The following is a 20,690-nucleotide window of genomic DNA, read 5'->3' on the forward strand; positions in this document are numbered from 1 at the left end:
CTCAACCGACAGTTTATCTGGTATTTTCGAGTCCGCTGACGAGCAGTTGAGATTGGCCCCAGTTTCTACAGCAGAACCATCCAGGATATCGCAATATCGAGATCTCATCCGACCGGCTTCAGAATCTACCGGACAATAGCTCAGTTATCAATCAGATATTGACTCGGTCCACGGACCCTTGCCCTGATTCTTCCACTGAGACCGATATTGCTGAAAATATCGATGATGCTGGGCGAAGCGGGCAGACTCATACTTTATTAAATGCCGGATATAGTCCTTATACCTAACAGACCTCTGACGTGGAATCGTGAACTCGGCTCCCCCGTAAGGAAACAGTGCAGGGAATGCAAGTGAGAGGAGTGGCTCCGTCCGTTTGTCACCTCGAAAGCAACATAGAGGATAAGGGTAGCTAGCTTCTTTATATGAGTTGGATAACCGATGTTCTACGGGCCGTATATACGCGTATTTATCTAGTTCCTACTAAAAACTATAGTAGAAAATAGCGAGCGGTACGCTATCTATTAGTATTTTAACTTAGGTTAATAAACTAAGAGAGCCCTTAGGAATAGTAGTGGAGCGTCGTTAATAAGTTACTCGTCTTTAGTTAGCCTAGGTATAATTTCGGAGTCGTAAGTAGCCGATACCTCGATATATATTAACGAAGAACTACCAGCCGCTTTAGCGTTAGATTCTAAGGCCTTACTATACTATCCGGACGGTGAAAGTTTACGCTTTTTACGTGGTTCGGTAAGCGATTCTTATATATTAATAGAATTAGATTCGAGCTTCCCGACACCTTTCACGGGCTCTAGTGGGATCTATTTCTAGGACTCTCCTATAAGGATAAAAGCACCCGTATCCCGATCCACGGCGCTTGTGCTAGGTTCCTTAATCTGCTTGATATAGGCTTAGAACTCGGGGAAGTTCTTCAAAACTTCTCGGGCCTTGCCTATTGCCTAAACATCGAAGCCAGGATTGAAGTCTTTCGCGAGCCGTACTTTTAGCTATAGGGCTCTTATAGCAATAAAGTCCGTAGAGGTCAACTTCGAAGCTGAGTGGACCTTGGAGAGGGTATGAAGAGTGGGATATTAGGATTTAGAGTCCCCTACGGCCGTTACCCACTCGCCAGGTGTTTCGGTTGAACTCGTTGACCGGCGTTAATCTGAAAGTAGGTAGTGTTAGGCCATTGGGAGGCGGTAGCATATCTCGAACAGCATCAAGTTCAGTGCGGTCTGGAATGAAATTCGGAACAGCCGCTGAAAAGTTCTTTGTGTTGGTAGATAATAGCTAGCGCAATCTCCGCAAATTCCTTCATGTCGTGAGCATTGGTTAGCTCCCAGGGGCCGTATTGGTTCATCTGTAGGAAGCTGTGAGTCGGCAGCTTTTCCCGTTTGTTTTGGATCCAGTATGCACCGATGTCCCAGGTGGTATGACCTCTGGGCTACTCTCTGTGTATGGGAGTACCTAGGTGAAGGCACACCACTGATAAAAGGTGTATATAGGTGGCTAGGCAAATTCTGGCCAAACAGTCCCGAACTGACTTTCGGTCAGATTTCTGGACATCTTCGGGGATGGGTGAAATTCTGGTGACTTTCATTTCAACTACGTTAGCTCATAGCCTTCACAGACGAACAATTTTGCCTACATGGATTCTGGGACCTAGGCTCATGAGATGCGCTGGATGACTCACAAGAAGGATTCCAAGGATGCTGCGAGACAAGACAAGACAAGATGATCTGACAGAGGCCAGAGGAAGAGAGGAAGAGAGGAAGAGAGGAAGAGAGGAAGAGAGGAAGAGAGGAAGAGAGGAAGAGAGGAAGAGAGGAAGAGAGGAAGAGAGGAAGAGAGGAAGAGAGGGAGAGGGAGAGGGAGGGGGGGTAAGAGAGAGAGAGAGAAGGAAGAAGGTTGGATTCTCTGACTGAGTGAAACTAGCTAGTTAATAGTTAACTATAACTAACTAACTAGCTAGCAAACAACTACAGCCTGACAAACCAGGCATCCGCCTGTCTACCATAACACAAGACAGCAAAAGAGCATTCGCTCTGGGAACCAAATGTCGCCATAGGATCCTATGAGCTTTAGGGACCGTCGTCGTTTGCCAGGCCGATGGGTTTGGCTTGTTGCTGAGCTGGATTTTTTTTGATGGATGTAGTTGTTCTCCCAACGGGTTGTAGTGTCTGAGGTTACCACATGTGGGATTGGTGAAAGTGCAGGGTTAATACCTAGGTATTAACACGTGTCTGCACCTCCTAACTGGGTAGATACAGGTTGTCTCTCCTTCCAGACTTCAAGTTACTTACTTGTACGATCACTATATAGCATGACCTCCCATTTATTTGATTATCTTCTGGTATCAACCTAATCTGATATCCCTCTTATGCTTCTCTTACTTTAATTTGAAGTTCCCTCAAACCTGTCTCATTCAGCTTTAGTTTCCCTTCGTCGTTATGTTTTGGCCTAGATATTGAAACGTCCGAATATATTACGTATTGTAGTTACCACGCATCCATGGATACTTGAAAGAGTATGCCCATGGTCAAAAGAAGACTCTTCTATGTATAACTATGACTAGTGTGGTACTGATGAGATGCCGGGAATTTCTAATGAAGGTTCAAGTAAGGTTAATTGACCCGTGGACGAGCATCCTAGTGTTAAGCCCTTTCCAAGGTTCCATTTGTCTTATTACTTTGGTCTCCATTACGCCTGGGTAATATCATCGACTATCTCAGCAACTTCCAAACTTCACTTGACAGTTACTTTTGGTCTGTTGCCTTTACTTTTAATCTGTATATTGATCTTGGACTGAACCACTCTTGTTGTCATCATGGAAATTCTCCGGCACTTTGCCAAAGGTTTCTCCTGTGCCGGCGGAAGGGATCGGATTTCTAATCTTGAACCTCATCGTCTGACGTCTCATCTCGAAGTTTCGAGACCGAATACCTTTAGTGACCTTGCTGCTGAGTTACTGCTGTCAATAACCGACTTCCTCCCACCTGAAGATATCTGCTGTCTTTCGCTTTGTGACCGTCGACTTTGCACAGCATTGGGGGGCAGAAGGAAACGGGAAAAACTTGCAATTGCAAGCCGGTTATCGGTCCTAAATCGTCTGGAACAGGATAATCCAGAGTATTTCACGTGTTACTCCTGCTATGCTCTTCACAGACATGATCGCGCGTCAGAGAGCTTTAGATTATCAGGGCCGATCTATCAACAAATGCCCCAGTCAAAACTCTGCTATGCGCAAACGAATGGCTGGCGGTGTGACCCTGAGTTGAGGATGTGTATATATAGTGAGAACAGCTATACCAACACTTATAACAAGTTCTGTTTCCTTCATCTTCAACTTGTAATGAAACAGTACCACTACGGTCCTCGGTACGGTATTAGCGTATCCGCACTATCTTTCACTGAAGTTAAGATTCACGTCACATCAACTGCCCTACGTTCTCTCGAGGCACAGATATGCGTCGAGAGGAGATCGCCGGTGTTTTGCTTACGGATCCAGGACATCATGTCGGGAAAGGACCTGAGAGCTGACGGGCTACTATCGGACAAAAAAGGAGGAGTCCCTCCACGAATTTATCAAATTTGTGCGCATATACGGGACGATAGGTTATTGGTCTTGATTGAAGATTTCGTCAAAGCTTATCGCGAGAGGAGGACGCTTTCACTGTTGCGGGGGTCATGCAACAACTGCAACACCGAATATCAGCTTGAGATGCGTGAATTCGGTAAATCTAATATCGCTTTTATGATGACGAGGTGGATCAACCTTGGCACTGGACGACACCCAGGTGATCCCCGATGGAAGGTTCATTCGTTAGGGTCACAGCACACTCCGCTCACCCTAGGTTCTGATTATATCCTTTCAAGCCCTCGGTCTCTCTTTGAAGCTTCACATACTGCGCCGCTCGAAGAATTGTGCACCCAGAACCTGGGCTATCTAGCTGATCGAAGATATCGAAGTGTGATGAAGCAACTCAGCCTGTCTCCACCAACATGGGGTCTATGGCATGAGCCACTATGAACATGCATGGTCTTGCTTGTATTAGTACCAACTATCATGTATGTAAGATCCAGTTTCAGATGTGGTTGTCCGAGACAGCAGGCATATAGCAAACAGAGTAATGCAAGGCCGTAACCTGCATGTCAATCGAAAATATCATCCAATTATTGACCTTCAATTCCCGAAAGCGCATCACGACCTGAAGCAAAGCCATCAAACTACATTTTGCAAACAAATTCAAAATTTGGACTTCAAAACTGAAACTGGTCAACCTCCCCCAAAAGCCATGACTGTATTTCCAGCAGCGCAGCGATGTCATTCATCGGCAAAGCCACCTTAGTCTTCCCATCATGCCACCCATGTGTGCGTTTAACCAGGCTCAAATCATGGCCACGAGGCCGAGCGGAGTCAAAATCGATAATAACAGGGGTGTCACCTTGGAACATGATGTTGCACGGGTTGATATCATTGTGGACGATCCCCAACCCATGGAGATGTTTCAGGCCCCGTGCGATTCCCTCCACCCAACGGTCGATCTCCTCTCGGTCAGCCTCTTGCCTCTCATATGCAAAGTCTATCTTATTGCGTCTGGCAGTGTTCACTCTGGCCATAAGCGTTTCATCGTACTTTGTGAAATAGATGCCCCTGATGGAGCCACCGTCAACGACGGCGCAACCGTGGTATTCGGCGATATTCGGGTGCGGGTTTTTCTTCAGGAGTTCGCAGGTTTTCACCTCTTCGATCCAAGTTTCTCTGATCAAGGCTGGGTATTGGGGACTGTAGGGGGAAAGGCTTGGCTTTTTGAGATACCAGGTTGAACAGTCCGGGGACTTTTCAGCCTTCGTGAATTTGTCCGAAAACTCTGGGAAAACGAGGGCGCCTTGAATTTTGTTTGTACTATACATGTCGCCAAACTGAATGTCTTCTTTTGTTGCATATCGCTTTCGGGAGTATGCTCTGTAGATCGAGCCGGACATTTCGTAGACTATGATGGTCTTTTGGAATGCGAAGTCATCTTCCGGACCACCAAAATCTTCGGAATATTCGAGAATGTACATTTTGAAGGAGGCTGCGCATTAGGTAGAGGAAAAATAGAGAAACGCAAGGTCAGCTCAGATAGGTAACTGGGGGATTCAAACGGTTGAAGAGTCACAGGATGAGGCGGGTGCCCGTCCAGTCAGGATTGAAAGTCCCAGTTTGCCTCCAAGGCTTGTGTGAGGGAAATCAGGGACCTTGGAAGTCAGCAGGAACATCCATTTGGGGAGCCTTTTTCGAATATATCTGTCGGCCTTGGGAACCTCCAGTTTCTTCATTCACACATCATGCATCGTATATATCGAGAGCCCAAAGCGAAAAGGGATATTCTTCTCCCACACCATCACACATCAAGACAAGAGGCTGACCGTTATGGCCATCGTAACATGTGTCACGTCCAGCAAGACACGCCATGTCTAAGTGACAGCCCTCACCTCCGTCAACCACAAAGTACCAAGGAGACGGTTCATTGTTTCTTTTGTCCTCATTTCAAAGGTCACGAACAGGGCCTCAATATGTAAGTCTGGACTTGTACTGGGTCGTGTCGGTATTTCTTCACCACTGAACGAATTGCAGGAACAGCGAATCCGACACCCGTGCTCACCACAAGACCTTCTACCATCATCGCCATGAACGTCAGTCTATCCACCTTCTACCCCGATCTCGATCTCCCGATTCGAGTGAAGATACACAATGTCGCCACAACGCCGGCCATTATCCTGTTCAAGAAATCCACTCCAATGAGCGACGAAACGACCAGTTTCCAGTCAAGCACTTCTACCCAGAAACCTCAAATGACTCATTCGACCGCATCCACCGCCACGCTGCATCACCAGAACGAAGCGATTCGTCTCGTGCTACCGATTCGTCTCGTGCTACCGGGTATAAGTCACACGAGGAAGGGTGCGGTAGCAGCATAAAAGCCGTTAGATTCAAAGAGGATGACAAGATGCCTGAACATGCCAAGACCCACCATCCAAATTGTCCTCTGTATCATGCTCCGTCCCCTCTGGAGGATGGGCATGATTCTCATCGCAATCCCCGGCCGAACCAGAGCCAATCTCGAGAATTGCGGACTTTCAGGTGGGTTTGGGGCCCTCCGTTACCGGCGGTGACACCTCGACGTGGAAAGGTTTATTAGAGAAGGATTGAGACTCATTACAGAATTGTCGATTACCTATTATCGGAGTGCCCACTTTCTACAAATTGATCGATCAGAACGTTCCGTAATGGTCCCCTCACCTAGCCATGTAAACCGTCTATAATTCCGCAGCCAACCTTAGTGAAGCTAGGATATGAGCATAAGCGAACAATGCCAGCAGTAATACGATCCAACCAGGTGGGTTATCCCTCAATTACATAAAAATGAATGCACTCCGTACGGATACACCAGACTGAAATTACCGCTAGATCCCCGTGCTCTCGTATAGCCCGACCACTTCCGTAATTTTCAATCTTAAAAAACATGGATCTTCCCGTTGATGGACATACACTTAGCCATATAGGGACTAGTCGACTCGGTTCTAACCTTAGTGTACTCCACTGTTGTGTACAAAAGTACCATGTTGTATATTGTACGGAGTACAAATGAATGACTTTACCCGTGGGGTTGAGGTGTCTCCGGACTCGCAAACTTGGTGAATTTACCAATTTAACGATTGAATGCACTCAGCTCGAAGCCCAGAGGCTCCCTTGTCGCGGATCACATAATAGATAAATTATTAATATATCGGTACCTTTTTTCCTTTCAATGTTCCCGCCGACGCTAGTAAGCCCGTCGGTTTGCCTATTGGTCTTTTATTTGTTTGTTCGCACTTGTCCGGAGTTCTCTGCATGTGTGGATAGCTGCCACTCCCACCAGAAGTGGGTCCTCCTACTGAACCCTCTCATTGCTATAAGCGAAGTCCCTCTGATCCCTGATCCCTATACGAGGGGAGATCCCATTTTTAATTCACTATATGGGCAATATGAGTCTAGTAATATGAATACCATGCCGCTAGATGACAAGAATCACGTGTCTCTTTACCTTCCCTGGACACCTTCCAAGGTTCCTTTGACACGAGTGTTGACTTTGGAGATCCTCCATTGTCGACCACAACCTGACTTTTCGACTTTCGTCGAATTCGACATCGCGAGTTGCATGAGGATCTCTTGCGTTTGCACTGCTCGGGCCTTACTACGTCACTCTTTTATTTCCTCTTTGGTCCATTCTATCAGAGATTGACTGTTTTTACTGATCTGTTTCCTTGCGTACCCTTTTCATGAACAATGGTTCCACATAGAAACTGGGCATTTACTCCTTACTCAAGGAAAGTGATTGCAATTGTCACTTGTCTGGCCCTGTTCCTTTGGGTCGCAACTCCCCTCGGCTGTTACGGATCAACAGATGACTCCAAGCCACCCCGCTATGCCTTTGCCACCGTTTTAATGATGGAAAATGACACCGAGTTTCCCGATATAGAAGCGCCGTACTTTCAGGCGGCACGACTACTCGCCTTACAACTACTCCGCAACCCACGCACGCGGAATAGGATCGATAATGTACCATTTCTCATCCTCGTCACACCCGATATACCTCAAAGGCACCGTGATGCCTTGAGCAGAGAAGGGGCTACGGTGGTCCCAGTGGACAATCTAAATCTGGATGACGGGTCCTCACAGCGCTGGAATGCCGTTCTCACCAAGTTGAACCTGTGGAAGCTTGTAGAGTACGACAAAATCATGTTTCTGAATGTGGACTCGGTCATATTCCGTCCTATCTATGATATATTTGAAGATCCTGCGACAAACATCCGTGTCACCGTCACTCCCAGCGCAAAAATGCCAAAGGACTACATGATCGCCGCACCACACGACTCTCGGATGAACTCGAACGCGCAACTTGTGCTCGGTCAGGAATCTTACCAGAAGGACCACATGAATGATGGGTTCTTTATTCTACATCCCTCAAAGGATCTCTATAACTACTACGTCAGTCTGCATCACATCCGGGATAAAGATGAATCTGTTCATCCCGAACAAGATGTTCTCGACTACGCCCATCGGGCAGACGGCCCCATGCCTTGGCAAAATCTCGGGCCAGGATGGAACTTGAAAGATGCAAGCCGGTCTGATTATGAGCGCGGATTGAAATCAATCAATCATAAATGGTGGCGCCCTACCGCAGATGATTTTGTAGGGGACCGTATCGCGATGGCAATGGATGAGATGACTGCCTACTTGAACCACTGAGCACAACGTCGCAATGACTTCATAATTCTATAGTGTATATTAGTGCTTTTACGGATCTCATACCTACATTCATCGTATTGCCAGCTTCGAGAGACAAAGAAGATGAGGCAGATCAAGGCCTTATGAGGGCGTCATGTTCAAGACGGCGCTTGTTCAGCAGGAAGAGCCTCAATTTGAGGCTAGAAAAAGTATGGAATCGTTTATATCTACGAGTATATGGCTAGTAAATTGACTACTCTATATTTGACCCGCTGCGATAGCCAACAAGCATCATCCAAACATTATTCGAGCTATTTGAGCATGACCGGCGGCAGCAGAATTTGCTTTTCCTACGGGGTCCTCCGTATTTTGAATCCCGTATGGGCTGCGGACCCCTGCTAGTCACCCGTATTCATGCATACTAAAGGGGCCTGTCCGAACCAAATTAGTTGTAGTATAGTCGGGGCGAAACTAGCTTAGCTGAGTTTGTCTTCCCTACTGAGTAACTCTTGGCAGTTATTTATGCCAGATAAAAGCACATGGCTGAGTATCGTTGATGCTCAATCATAACGACGCTGCTCTAGGGGCTATGTCATTCATCAATTATTTTGAATACTCCCCAGAGTAAGGGATTTTGTGAATAAGTTCACCCTGGTTAGGAAACCTTCAAAAGCCACTGCATTATATAGCAAATGCAGGAATATATGGTCTAAGCGACGCATGGACATTCAAAATACTTGTAGGACTTTTGCACATGTACAGAGTACTGCGTAGTAATACCATAACACCGCCCACCGGGCTGGTTCAGGCACGAGCCCCTGTTGCAGATTTCGAGTTGGATGTAATTAAGAAATAAATGTTTTCTTTCCCCTTTGCCTGGACCTTTCATCCTACTCGTTTCGTTCCGGTAGAAGTTCATCTCACATTTCACCCTTAAACGCTTCCCGACTCTCTCCTCTTCCATTTTTGGCTAAGAGGCCCATACATATATTCAATTCTTTTATTCCGACAGTCACACCTATTGTTTGACCACTTTCGGAGCTGCCGTGATGTCTGACACCGGCGGATATGCAATACGCAGGAATGGCTCATGTCTAAGCACCGAAACTGATTGCGGAGGAACGACTCCTCCATTCCATGCTTGCTGTCCTGGAAATATGTTTTGCCCAGGGCGTCAATACAACGTGGTCTGCTGCCCGTCTAATGCTGGGTGCCGTGATATAATGAGTGACAGCTGCGCCGATAAAAAGGCAGATCTCTATTCGTCTAATACCTCCGACCTGGCAAACGAAGGCTTTTGCTGCGAACGAGACAGCTATGCCTTTGCAATGAAAGCCAATAGCGGTGTCGGATGTGCAGATGGGTTGTCTGATCTACAAACGAGCATGGACCAGCTGATGGCTATTTCTTCTGCTTCCGGTACATACTTGCGCCTTGCCCTTGTCCGGTGTGAGTCAATTGCTGATATACGTTTAATGAGATATAGCTATTCCCACGCCTAGTTCAACTCCGTCTACTTTTGTAACCTCATCGCCGACAACGACAAGCACTACCCCATCCTCAACCACAAGCACAGGCGAAGCGAAACCAGCTTCATCGACCAATACTGCGGCTATTGCAGGTGGCACTGTTGGGGGTGTGGCTGGCGTAGCAATTTTGATTGCGCTCGTGTGGTTCCTTTTACGCCGCCGAAACAAACAGCGCCAGGAGAACAGCGTTCAAGATATGCCTCCGCCTTCTACAAACCAGACCCAACAACACTTCCCGCAACCAAACAGTGGGCATCAAGCAACCCCGTCGGAGCTCGATGCCCAAAAGCAACAACCAGTTGTCGAATTACCTTCCCATCAATAACCGGCCTGTCGGGAGTATATAATGTATGATTCGAGGATGTTTAAGCTTCGGGGTTGGTATGCAAAACCACCCTCATAGAAGTTGGTACTTTGGTAATAGGCTTATGCAGGTGTGAGCATACGCGAGTGATATCTATTATGATGAACATCCCCTTTAGCTTTCTGTATATTCACTCCGATGTACTCGGAAGCCGCAAGCCTGTTTTGCAAAGTACAAACTTGGAATAATTGCTGCTAACGAGGATATGTGCGCTTTGTCGAAAAGAACCGCCCTTGCAGGGTCTTCGTGGTGCATATGTTCTACAAAAGCCCCAAATCCGTAAGAAATAGGCGCAATTCTGATGCCCCTTCCCCACCCCCTATGGTGACATTCCCAGGCCGATATCTCACGTTCGTTATATCCGGCGAACTGTAGTATGAATAAGAGCTTTCTCGGAATATCCCTAACTTGCCCACACGCGAGAGGAAAATGAATCAGCCGCCAGCTGCCGTCCCGGGACATATCTGTCCGTCTTAGCGGCAACCATTCAAACACTCTCTATAAAAGCATAGAGCGGAAGGACGTGCCCTGACTAAAGGAGTGGCGATCGTAGATATGTCCTTTGATATAAAGACGAAAGTGCTTCGAGGAAATCAGCTTCATCCGATATGTCCTTTTGCCTCTCATAACGCTCTTGTTTAGACGTTTCCACGCAGCGTCGCACCTTCTTGAGTTATGAATGTTCAAATCGTAGACCTGCAATATGCGTTTCCCGAATAATCCAGAGTATGGCTAAGAGAATACTGCTCCCCATCCCCGAGTGCCCAGCCCCCGCCAATATCCGTATGACCTCTGTTTCAATGCCCGCTATACTAGGTACGTTCACTTTGTACGAGAAAATGGGCTGCAGTAATTCGGCTTGGTCGTACGCTGGTAGTAACATACTAGATCACCCGCCCGTCAGTTTTTAATGTTTGACAAATTACTTAATTTGGAAAGAAGTAAACATACGTTGCTCATCGTGATTGTGATTCAGCATTCGAAAAGTTTCAGGATGCTTCGTCTCGGCCCCATTAGGGCGGAGGGTGTTACCTGTCCCATCAAAACACAACACAAGCACTCGTTAGAGAGTGGTCGTTAGAGAGTGGTCCCGTCCTGCATCTTGTTAGATGGTACAGTATCTGTGAAGAAGAAAGGAGCAGGAGACGGACAGTCAGCGACAGTTCTTCGTTAATGTGGTGGATATGGTTTTGTTTGCGCCTCGTGCGGCACAAGAAATTCTGAATATGGCCCCTCTAGGACCCAAAGATGAACATTGGTTCTTGTATGGTGTAGTGGTAAAATAGCCCGTAATCTTTCACACAGCTACTAAAAAAGAACGTGCGTTCGACTGAGGTGTTGATTGCCCCAGAGAGCATGTTTATCACCTAATACCTTCGAGTTGAAAGAGTTATAGGTAGCAACTTGCGTCCTGTGACGATGAACACGGGGTCGTGGCCATTGCACGTGGTAATCCTCCTGAAAAGGGTAGATCGGTGGAAACAAGCTCCTGGGGGCCATCGAATCCACTGCCGGAGACGGGCGAGCTGGCTGCCTGCCGTGGCGGGAGGGGGCCGTTTACCTCAAAGTGGCATTCTATTGCGGCCCTAAATCTCCACAGGGGCTGCACCGTCGGCATTGGCGCGGACCGCGGCTGATCCACTGCCTTTGTTCCTCCAATGGCGTCCAAACTAACCAGGATTCAGCCGCCCCGAGATACTCGATGGAGCCATGACCCTCCCGACGAGCTCCACTGGGGCCAGGACGCGGGAGGAAGCGACGTGCGTGGAAACACGGACTAAGGAAATGATTCATTAGCCGCTTGGCGCCCTTGGGGGTGGAACCCGAACGAACTGTTGACACCAATGGCATTTTTTAGACGAGGGGCAGTTGCTTTCCACCGCGGTGGTACTTCTCCAGGAGCAAATTGACTGGCGAACGGCCCTGTTAGTGAGAGGGGCTGAGAATGCTGTTCTTAAATATTGCCCTCCTGTCGTTTAAGCCTGAGAGGCAGCCTCTGCTCCCGCTAGCATTGAATATTTCGTCGAAGCAAACGACACAAGCAAATGGCTGATTCGAAGAACGTTGCGTTGGTTTTCGGGGCCAGCGGTATCTCCGGCTGGGCTGTTACCAAATGCGCTCTCTCATACCCAACGCCCACCACCTTTGACAGAGTGATTGGTTTGACGAATAGGCCATTGCCTCTGGAGAAAAGTGGTCTACCGCATGATCCTCGACTCGAGTTGCATTGTGGAGTGAATTTGCGGGGAAATCTTGACAAAGTGCTGTGTCAGTTGCAAGAGAAGGTTCCCAGCCTCGAAGATGTCACCCACGTGTATTATCTTGGTAAGTAAGGGAATCACATGCAAAGAGCCATCATCTAACTATACCAGCCTACTCAAATGCAACTGCATACTCTATTGATGTGATGGCTATCCGGGATATCAATGAGGGAATGACATACAACGCCGTGCACGCTGTCGACCGGCTATGTAAGAATATGAAGTTCTTCGTGCTCCAAACTGGAACAAACGTAAGTACCAACCTGGTTTCACTCGATGTCTGGCTGATTAGCCACAGAATTATGGAGTTGCTGTGTTTCGCTTCCAAGAACACATCGAGATCAATCCTCCCTTGCGCGAGGACAATCCGCGTATTCCCTCGCCCTGGGGAGACGAGATATTCTACTACGCGCAGGTCGACATAATCAAGGAAGCCAATAAGGGAAAGTCTTGGAAGTGGTGCGAGGTTCGACCGGATCAGATCATCGGTGCGTACCCCTATTTCTTGGGTTCGATCATGCTGACATTACCGGTGACTAGGTCACGTCCCCACGCCCACAAGCATGACATATGTCGAGCCTCTGGCGCTCTACTTGACGCTTTACCGCCATGTAAACGGCCTCGGTGCCTCCGTTGTCTTTCCAGGATCCTACCCAAACTATACCCACACATTCACGGCATCCTCGCAGGATATCATCGCCCGTTCGGAGCTCTACCTGTCTGTCGAGAAGCCGGACCGGGGGGCACGGAGAGGCATTCAACACGGCCGACAATGACATTCCCGCGTCCTGGGCCCTCGTATGGCCCAAAATGTGTGAATACTTTGGTTTAAGGGGTGAAGGCCCAAGTCCCGAGGATAAGGGCTGGAAGGATATCGACAAGTGGTGGTTCGCACACCAGGACGAGTACAAGAAGATGTGCAAAAAGTACGGTCTGCACCCTCGCGAGATCCCCGAGGCGACTTGGACTTTCCTTTCAGTGGGCTTGAGCTTTCTGTGTCGCAACCGTGAGCTGAGCTTGGATAAGATCCGGAGTGTTGGTTTCACAGAGGAGTACCCGGTTGCGTATGGGTATTTCCAGGTGTTTGAGCGCCTGACTCAGGAGAAGATTATTCATACTAAGGAGGATTTATACAGATATAGTGTCGCCTAAAAGGGCAACCTTGGAATGTCCCTTTGATTCTCAATCGAGTATTCACTATGATATCATTTTATGAAACTGCAAATTCTTAAATATTGGACAACCCCTCTAATTACCATCTCCGTTGGCACTTCGCTTCTTCCTTTTTTTTGTTTTTTACTCACTATGGTGCGGCGTACTATGGTACATCCACATGCTTCTACTTCGGGTGTTTTACCCGAGCCAGCATATCTCTTGTGTGGAATGCTTATCCCAAACACGCGCCGTTCTGAATTCCCAGATTCAGGGAAAGGTCATCCGTTACTTCAGGAAAACCAGTGGAAAAGTCTTTGGAAACCCGGTCTCGAACATCTGCTGGTACCATCCCGAGAGGTAGAAAATACCTTTACCATCAATTTCCCTCGACTATGGTCGTGCCTTTGTCGGGCTAGTGAGTCCCAACAAGTGGCCGCCCATCAAATTAGCCCGGTTCTTCTAACTAGATTAAATAGTTATCAAAGAGTCCGATACCAAGTACCGTTTAACTGGTATCAATCTGATACAAGATCGACATCTAAATGGGAGTTACTATGTCCCAAATGATCCAACGAAGGCGAGAATTAGTGGGAAGAAGGATTTCCCATATGACGGACGTGTGTTCGACGTGTGTTCACTCGATTCTATGCTGCAAGTATCAAAAGACAGCCTCGTGAATACAAAGACAAGACAATAGGATATGTCGTCCATGCCCATTGCTGGGCCCTCGTCGGCCAAGTCGAAGGTCTAAAACTTAAAGATGCTGGCCTCGCCAAGTTGGTACAAGTTTGTCGAAAATACTGGAAGGACCACGAATTATGGCAAATATACTCTGATTTTGATCGACGCTTATATACATCACCGATGGATATCTATAGGAATCCATTTGTGTTGCCCGCAATTCGAGAAGCTATAGACTGCGCGAAGATCGAGCATTTTCGCCAATCCTCTTGTTTCAACAACCTTCCTTTAGAACTTGCGATTTCAATCGGTCAGTGGGTCTGCCTCATTACAGATTACACAGAGGATGATATAAAGAACACAAGGAACTTACTCTTAGTGTTTGGGTGGGAGTTGCCGGAGTGGTTTTGGCGAGCACGACTGAATAGTCACTTGCACTTGTTTTTTGAGTTGGACAAAACCAGCAAGATACGCTCCCCGGCAGATTGGCAATTGTGGCTCAATTTGGTGAGTCTTGTTGCGGATCGAAGTAGATTTGTTTCTACCGGTCTCGCAAATCGTGAACGAGTGCTTGGGGTCATGCTTGCTCTTGAGAAAATATACGCAGATTAATTGTTGAGAGAGTCCCATCTCCCATGGATGCCTGTCTTGCTGACATACTGAGAGATTGCTTGCTAGTTAGTAGCCTATAAGAGGTATGGATACCTTCGCTGTGATAAAAGGCAATCAAAAAGACCAGAAAGACCACCAAAAAGACTACTCAAAACGTTTACGTAGATATTGATTATTAGGTACCAGGCCCATCGTTATTGTGTCCATAATCTACATCAATAGGCAGTTATGATGGGGTGAGGGTAATTCAGCGCCTCGGAACCGCCCTGAGCATTGATACGAACATGAATCTATGCATTGGTTGAGGAAATTGGTATTGTCTGTTTTCTATAGCTGAGAGAGTCCATGTGCTTGACAGCCCCCAGTGAGGTCAGGCTCTATCTACAATGCTAGTGAACGGCTCACCAGATCCGCCAGCTTGGCCGGGGGCCAAAGCCCATCCGACCAGTGACTCGCTTTTCAACACCAGCTGGACTGTCGTTCGACGAATAAACTCCGATCCAAAGCCGCCGTGCTTTTGGTAAGGACAAACTCTGCCATCGGTGGGGATAGATGAATGGACCCTTCTTTCATGGCTTCGCCTCCGCAGAGAGCTTCGTGAACAATGCCACATCTTGGACAGACCGTCCGAGAAATCCTGTGACACTGGCTGGCCCAAATGCTGTCGTCCCCATCGCCCCGGTACCCAGTATTTGCCTCCCGCCAAGTGGAAGGCGATCTCCGCTAGGTTTATACCCGACCACCCCATTCACAGCAGCAGGCATTCAACGGACCCAGCGCTATCTGTTCCAATTCCAAGCACTGACCCGCCTAACATTAGGAGAACTCTCCCGCCGCCTGTAGAGCCGGCGACACCGAACTCTCGATTATACGGACTCAACGTCCGTCCGAAGACGATCGTGTCCGTGTCCGCATTGAGCATTGTTTGTGGCACTGTTGTCTTCGCGATAACGACCGCGCCGTACCCCGTTAGGATATCATAGAGCAAGGTATTTCACTGAAAAGGGTTTGAAACACAATGTCATGTTATCGATCGATGTATTGGCCTTTGATATCGAAGCTATCTTTGAAGGTTATGGTAATACCGTGTAGTGGACCGATTACCTTTTTCGTACGTTAGAGGTGCTCGTCTAGGGCTTTCGCCCGGGCGATGCCCTCTTCGAAAAACATCTCCGTGAGGCGGTTGGTGAGTTGATGGGCTATCGCTGCTTTTTTGCAAAAGGCTGTAAGGAGCTGCGTGCTGGATACTTCTGAGGTGGCGAGTCTGTGAGGGGGGAGGTAGCGTCGTTCTTTGGAGGGATTAGTCCAGTTGAGTCTTGACGCTGATAGAAAGCCACAAGAACCTACCACGCCAATCGGAGTGGCTGGAGGGTTTTCAGTCATGGAACTGGGCAGAAGCCACTGTTTGGGAAACTTCGACCCCGTTCTGTTCGCTTGCGCAGGGCAATGCTCTCCCATGATGCGGACTTGGCGTGGTCGGACTTAGGCGGGGAAGACATGGCTTTCGTACGATGTGAAAAAGCAAATTGGGTTTAGGGAGTAAGTGTATCTTGAACACTTGTCAGGCGTATTTTATACCGGCAAGTCTTCGATTGATTCCTCCGCATTTGCCGAGTCGGGGGATTTCCGCACACACTTGGCTTGCCCCGACCAGCGGAATAATCTCCGGTTTATCAGGGTTGCTCATCCATCCAACTGTAGTTGGCAAAACCTCCGGCATATCTTGAAGTATTCGGCTTATAGTACAGCAACTCGGCTCCACATTGCTTGGCTATTGAGCGTTAGAGGCGGGGGGTTTTCCCCACTGCAAAGTCTTATTTCTTGCTGTCTTCCAGTAATATGACTTCGTTATCTCCCGTCACATTTCCTCACTTCTAATACCTATGCCGTCGCGTGTATTTGCCGGATTTGCGGAATTTGTGGATGTATGTAGATATGTAGGCTGAAGTATATATTCGCAATGGAACCCCGCTCCCTGCAGCTTCTTTGATATACTTGTTTTGCTACTTGCACCATGAACGACGAAAAATCCAAAGTATTCCGGAAAGAGGTGGGAGACTATGAACAGGGCTCCATTGGTGATGTTATCGAAGGTGTCCCAGGGACCCGTATCCTGATTGAGGACACCGACGCCGAGATCATCCTTTTACCCCGTCCTACTTCTTCCCCGGACGATCCCCTCAACTGGAGCTGGAGGAGAAAGTATATTGCCCAGGCAATCGTATTTATATGGGCATTCATGTTAGGAGCTGCAACCCTATCACCGGCTGTGACTTATGCATCGGTAATGGCCGAGCTTGGAGCGTCGACGAGTTATCTAAACATCGGCGCTGCATTGGCTTTGCTGATGCTGGGTCTGGGAAATCTAGTCTTTAACCCCTTGGTATATATATTTATCTGATGCTAACTCATGCATGGATGGTAACGTTATTCTGCTACTAGGCTTTGAGGTTCGGTAGACGACCTGTCTACCTTGTCTCTACCCTGATCAGCGCAGCAGCGCAAGTGGTAGCCGCGAGAGCGCAAACCAAGGCGACATTTATCGGCAGCCGCATTTTGCTAGGTTTTGGAGCAGCTCCCTTCGAGCAACTTCCAGCATTGACGGTAGACGACCAGTTCTTTATCCACCAGCGAGGTCTCGGATTGTCTATATACACGCTTGCCCTTACTACGGGTTCATTCCTCGGTCCCATTGCGACGGGTTTCGTGATAGACTCAATGGGATGGAGATGTCCGTCATCATTTCCCCTGCAGTCTTCCCCCGCACAACTGACCGTACAAATAGGGGTCTACTGGTTCTACGCAATTTTCCTCTTCAGCGTCGCGGCCCTCGTCTTTTTCGCCTTGGAAGAGACCGGCTTCCCCAGGCGCACCTATCAGCAAACGCAAACCGACCCAAACGAAACCCGGTCCTCCGATCCCCCGAAAACTTACCTCCAAAAACTGCAGCTCATCACCATCCTCCCCGTCCCGACCTCCCTCTATCGAACAGCAACCACTCCCATCCTCCTCCTCACCTCCCCTATAATCTGGTGGTGCGGCATCATGTATGGCTTCGCCGTGGCCTGGCTAACAATCATGGCCTACGAATCCACAACAATCTTCATGACCTACAACTTCTCCTCCTCCGCCCTGGGCCTAACAAACATCGCCCCTCTCATCGGTGCCTGTCTGGTAATCTACCTCGGCGGCGCCGGCACAGACCGCTTCATGGTCTTCAAAGCCCGTCGAAATGCTGGCATTATGGAGCCCGAGGCCCGGCTGTACTCCGTCTTTTTCGCGGGTCCCATCATGGCCGCCGGGCTGATCCTATACGGCGTCGGCGCGGCGAATGAGATTCACTGGGCGGGTCCGATTATAGGCATGGGCATGATTGGATCAGCGCTCCCGATCAGCGCGGAGGTATCGCTGGGGTATGTGAGTGAGTGTTATCCTTCCCTGGCGGGGGAGGCGACGGCGGCAGTGATCGTGATTCGGAATGTGATTGGATGTGGGATGACGTTCGCGATTTCGCCGTGGATTGAGAGGGAGTGGATTGGAACATACGTTCGTAACGGTGGGGTTATTGGCGCTTGCGGTGTTTTATAGTGGAATTTTGCTTGTCTGGAAGGGGAAGGCTTGTCGGAGGCTGGGGGCACGGAGGTACGCTACTTTGGTTTTGGGGTAGCCTGGCCTTTCTGAGCCATCACGGTGGCATTTCTTTATGCTGGTCAGCCCAGAACTATGGTGAAACAAATACCAAGACGATGCACTTGGAAGTACTGGCAATAAGAATGCAGACAGTCCAGGGAAAAATGGATCAGTGGTCGGGATCATTGGGCACATAGGCCCAGAAGTGTAGGTAAAATGCATGTAGTTGAGGTAGGAAGTATATTAATTGCCTGTAATCTCTTAGCAACATTTTCACTCATAGCGTGGAAGTTGAGCCGTCTCCACAATAACAATCCGATATGGTGCAAGTCAGGGTGACAATGCGAAGGCCACAACTATCCAGGACTTTCTACAGGTATTCGCGAAATCCGTTCATGATTAATTCTGATAACTAAGTTCCCAAGTTCCATATACATATCATTTGACGCATCAATCTTACTTAGCAAGTATAGCTGTCTTGGTCAATATTGCTGATATCCCATCTAGTCGTCCCGAGTCATGCGCGTCTCAACAAGCACTTGAACACAGGAATATTTCTTGGTATGTGTACAAAATTCAACTTATTTACTAATGGGGCTTACCGTGACATTGTCGCGTATAGAGCGATATGTTTTTTTCTCTCGAGTTGCATTGATTTATTTTCAATTGATGCATTTATCTGTCCTACATGAGTCTACTTCTCAGCTCTTACTTATGTCTACAAGGAATTCTGCCTACACTGAAAAGAAGTGAGACATGCAGTGGTGTGAATTGAGCAAGGCTATCGTAAAGATAACTGGGTATATGGTAGAGAGACCCTCATGCATGGACTTGTTGCTGAAGACCGCCTCGTTTGATTTCTCCTCTCGGAAGGAGAAGCTTTGTGGGTGTCCGCATGTCGACAAGTGGTTGGTTGAGGCTCCCAAGTGGAATGGTTGGTTGAGGCTCTCAAGTGGAGTGGTTGATTGAGGCTCTCAAATGAAGTGGTTGGTTGATGCTCTTAAGTGGAGTTGATTTAGGGTCTCAAGTGGTTGGTTGAGGTTCTCAAGTGGAGTGGTTGGTTGAGGCTCTCAAGTGGAGTGGTTGGTTGAGGCTCTTAAGTGGAGTGGTTGGTTGAGGCTCTCAAGTGGAGTGGTTGGTTGAGGCTCTCAAGTGGAGTGGTTGGTTGAGGCTCTCAAGTGGAGTGGTTGGTTGAGGTTTCTAAGTGAAGTGGTTGATTGGAAGGTGATAAGGCGCTGATGTCGAGCAACAACTTTCGAACTATTAATTACCACCACCGCAAGCAGTCTTGAAGAGTCTCCTTCAAATGGGTACACGCTGCACCTCTTCCCGTCGAGAAGTCTCCTTCAGAGACACTCCTGCGGAGACTCTAGTCGACCAAGACTGCTTCGTTTCTTTCCTCCTCTTGCAAAGTTGAAGCGTTGTGGGTGGGCGTATAGTTGGTTGAAGTGGATGGGCGTATAGTTGTTTGATTGAAGTGGTTGATTGGAAGGTGATCAGGTGCTGATGTCGAGCAACAACTTTCTTTTTACCACCACCGCAAGCAGTCTTGAAGAGTCTCCTTCAAATGGGTACACGCTGCACCTCTTCCCGTCGAGAAGTCTCCTTCAGAGACACTCCTACGGAGACTCTAGTCGACCAAGACTGCTTCGTTTCTTTCCTCCTCTTGCAAAGTTGAAGCGTTGTGGATAGGCGTATGGTTGGTTGAAGCGGTTGGTTGAAGAGGCTGATTGAAATGTCGATTGAAATGTTGATTGAAGTGGATGTTTGACTGTGGATGTGGTTGACTGGATGTGGTTGACTGGATGTGGTTGACTGGATGTGGTTGACTGGATGTGGTTGACTGGATGTGGTTGACTGGATGTGGTTGACTGGATGTGGTTGACTGGATGTGGTTGACTGGATGTGGTTGACTGGATGTGGTTGACTGGATGTGGTTGACTGGATGTGGTTGACTGAGGATGTGGTTCACTGAATGTGGTTGACTGGATGTGTTGACTGAATGTGTTGACTGAATGTGTTGATTGAATGTGGTTGATCGAAGTGGATGTTTTGGTTTTGATGTTTGAATGTGGGTGCTTGGTTGAAGCGGCGAAATGTCCAGGCTTTTTGTTTTTGTTTTTTTTTTTTTTTTTTTTCTTTTCTGGTGTCCCGGCAAGGCTGGACCACCCAGGTTGAGTGGAGAGTGTTGTGTGGAGGTGGTCGAG

General features: G+C 48.1%; 6 protein-coding genes across 6 annotated transcripts; 5 read left to right on the top strand and 1 right to left on the bottom strand.

Annotated features, from left to right (window-relative positions):
- Positions 1-4,257: 4,257 nt before the first annotated feature.
- Positions 4,258-5,064, bottom strand: N7489_002522 (uncharacterized protein; the record flags this gene model as incomplete). Its single annotated transcript, XM_056708277.1, has 1 exon — positions 4,258-5,064. One exon carries the CDS (start codon positions 5,062-5,064, stop codon positions 4,258-4,260), a length of 807 nt encoding a protein of 268 aa, XP_056572579.1.
- Positions 5,065-5,427: 363 nt separating this feature from the next.
- Positions 5,428-6,182, top strand: N7489_002523 (uncharacterized protein; the record flags this gene model as incomplete). Its single annotated transcript, XM_056708278.1, has 2 exons — positions 5,428-5,558; positions 5,618-6,182. The coding sequence occupies 2 exons, from the start codon at positions 5,428-5,430 to the stop codon at positions 6,180-6,182; spliced, it is 696 nt and encodes a 231-aa protein (XP_056572580.1).
- A 1,286-nt stretch (positions 6,183-7,468) lies between these two features.
- On the top strand, positions 7,469-8,272 carry N7489_002524 (putative glycosyl transferase family 8 family; the record flags this gene model as incomplete). The annotated part of the gene is made up of 1 exon (XM_056708279.1): positions 7,469-8,272. The coding sequence occupies one exon, from the start codon at positions 7,469-7,471 to the stop codon at positions 8,270-8,272; it is 804 nt and encodes a 267-aa protein (XP_056572581.1).
- A 1,202-nt stretch (positions 8,273-9,474) lies between these two features.
- Positions 9,475-10,105, top strand: N7489_002525 (uncharacterized protein; the record flags this gene model as incomplete). The annotated part of the gene is made up of 2 exons (XM_056708280.1): positions 9,475-9,700; positions 9,738-10,105. The coding sequence occupies 2 exons, from the start codon at positions 9,475-9,477 to the stop codon at positions 10,103-10,105; spliced, it is 594 nt and encodes a 197-aa protein (XP_056572582.1).
- Positions 10,106-12,189: 2,084 nt separating this feature from the next.
- Positions 12,190-13,557, top strand: N7489_002526 (SDR family oxidoreductase; the record flags this gene model as incomplete). The annotated part of the gene is made up of 5 exons (XM_056708281.1): positions 12,190-12,469; positions 12,517-12,656; positions 12,704-12,893; positions 12,946-13,123; positions 13,239-13,557. 5 exons carry the CDS (start codon positions 12,190-12,192, stop codon positions 13,555-13,557), a joined length of 1,107 nt encoding a protein of 368 aa, XP_056572583.1.
- A 3,310-nt stretch (positions 13,558-16,867) lies between these two features.
- N7489_002527 (uncharacterized protein) lies at positions 16,868-18,441 on the top strand (the record flags this gene model as incomplete). Its single annotated transcript, XM_056708282.1, has 2 exons — positions 16,868-17,236; positions 17,296-18,441. 2 exons carry the CDS (start codon positions 16,868-16,870, stop codon positions 18,439-18,441), a joined length of 1,515 nt encoding a protein of 504 aa, XP_056572584.1.
- Positions 18,442-20,690: the final 2,249 nt, after the last annotated feature.

This window comes from Penicillium chrysogenum (assembly GCF_028827035.1).
Source record: "Penicillium chrysogenum strain IBT 35668 chromosome Unknown utg000001l_segment0_segment0, whole genome shotgun sequence".
NCBI classification, from domain to species: domain Eukaryota; kingdom Fungi; phylum Ascomycota; class Eurotiomycetes; order Eurotiales; family Aspergillaceae; genus Penicillium; species Penicillium chrysogenum.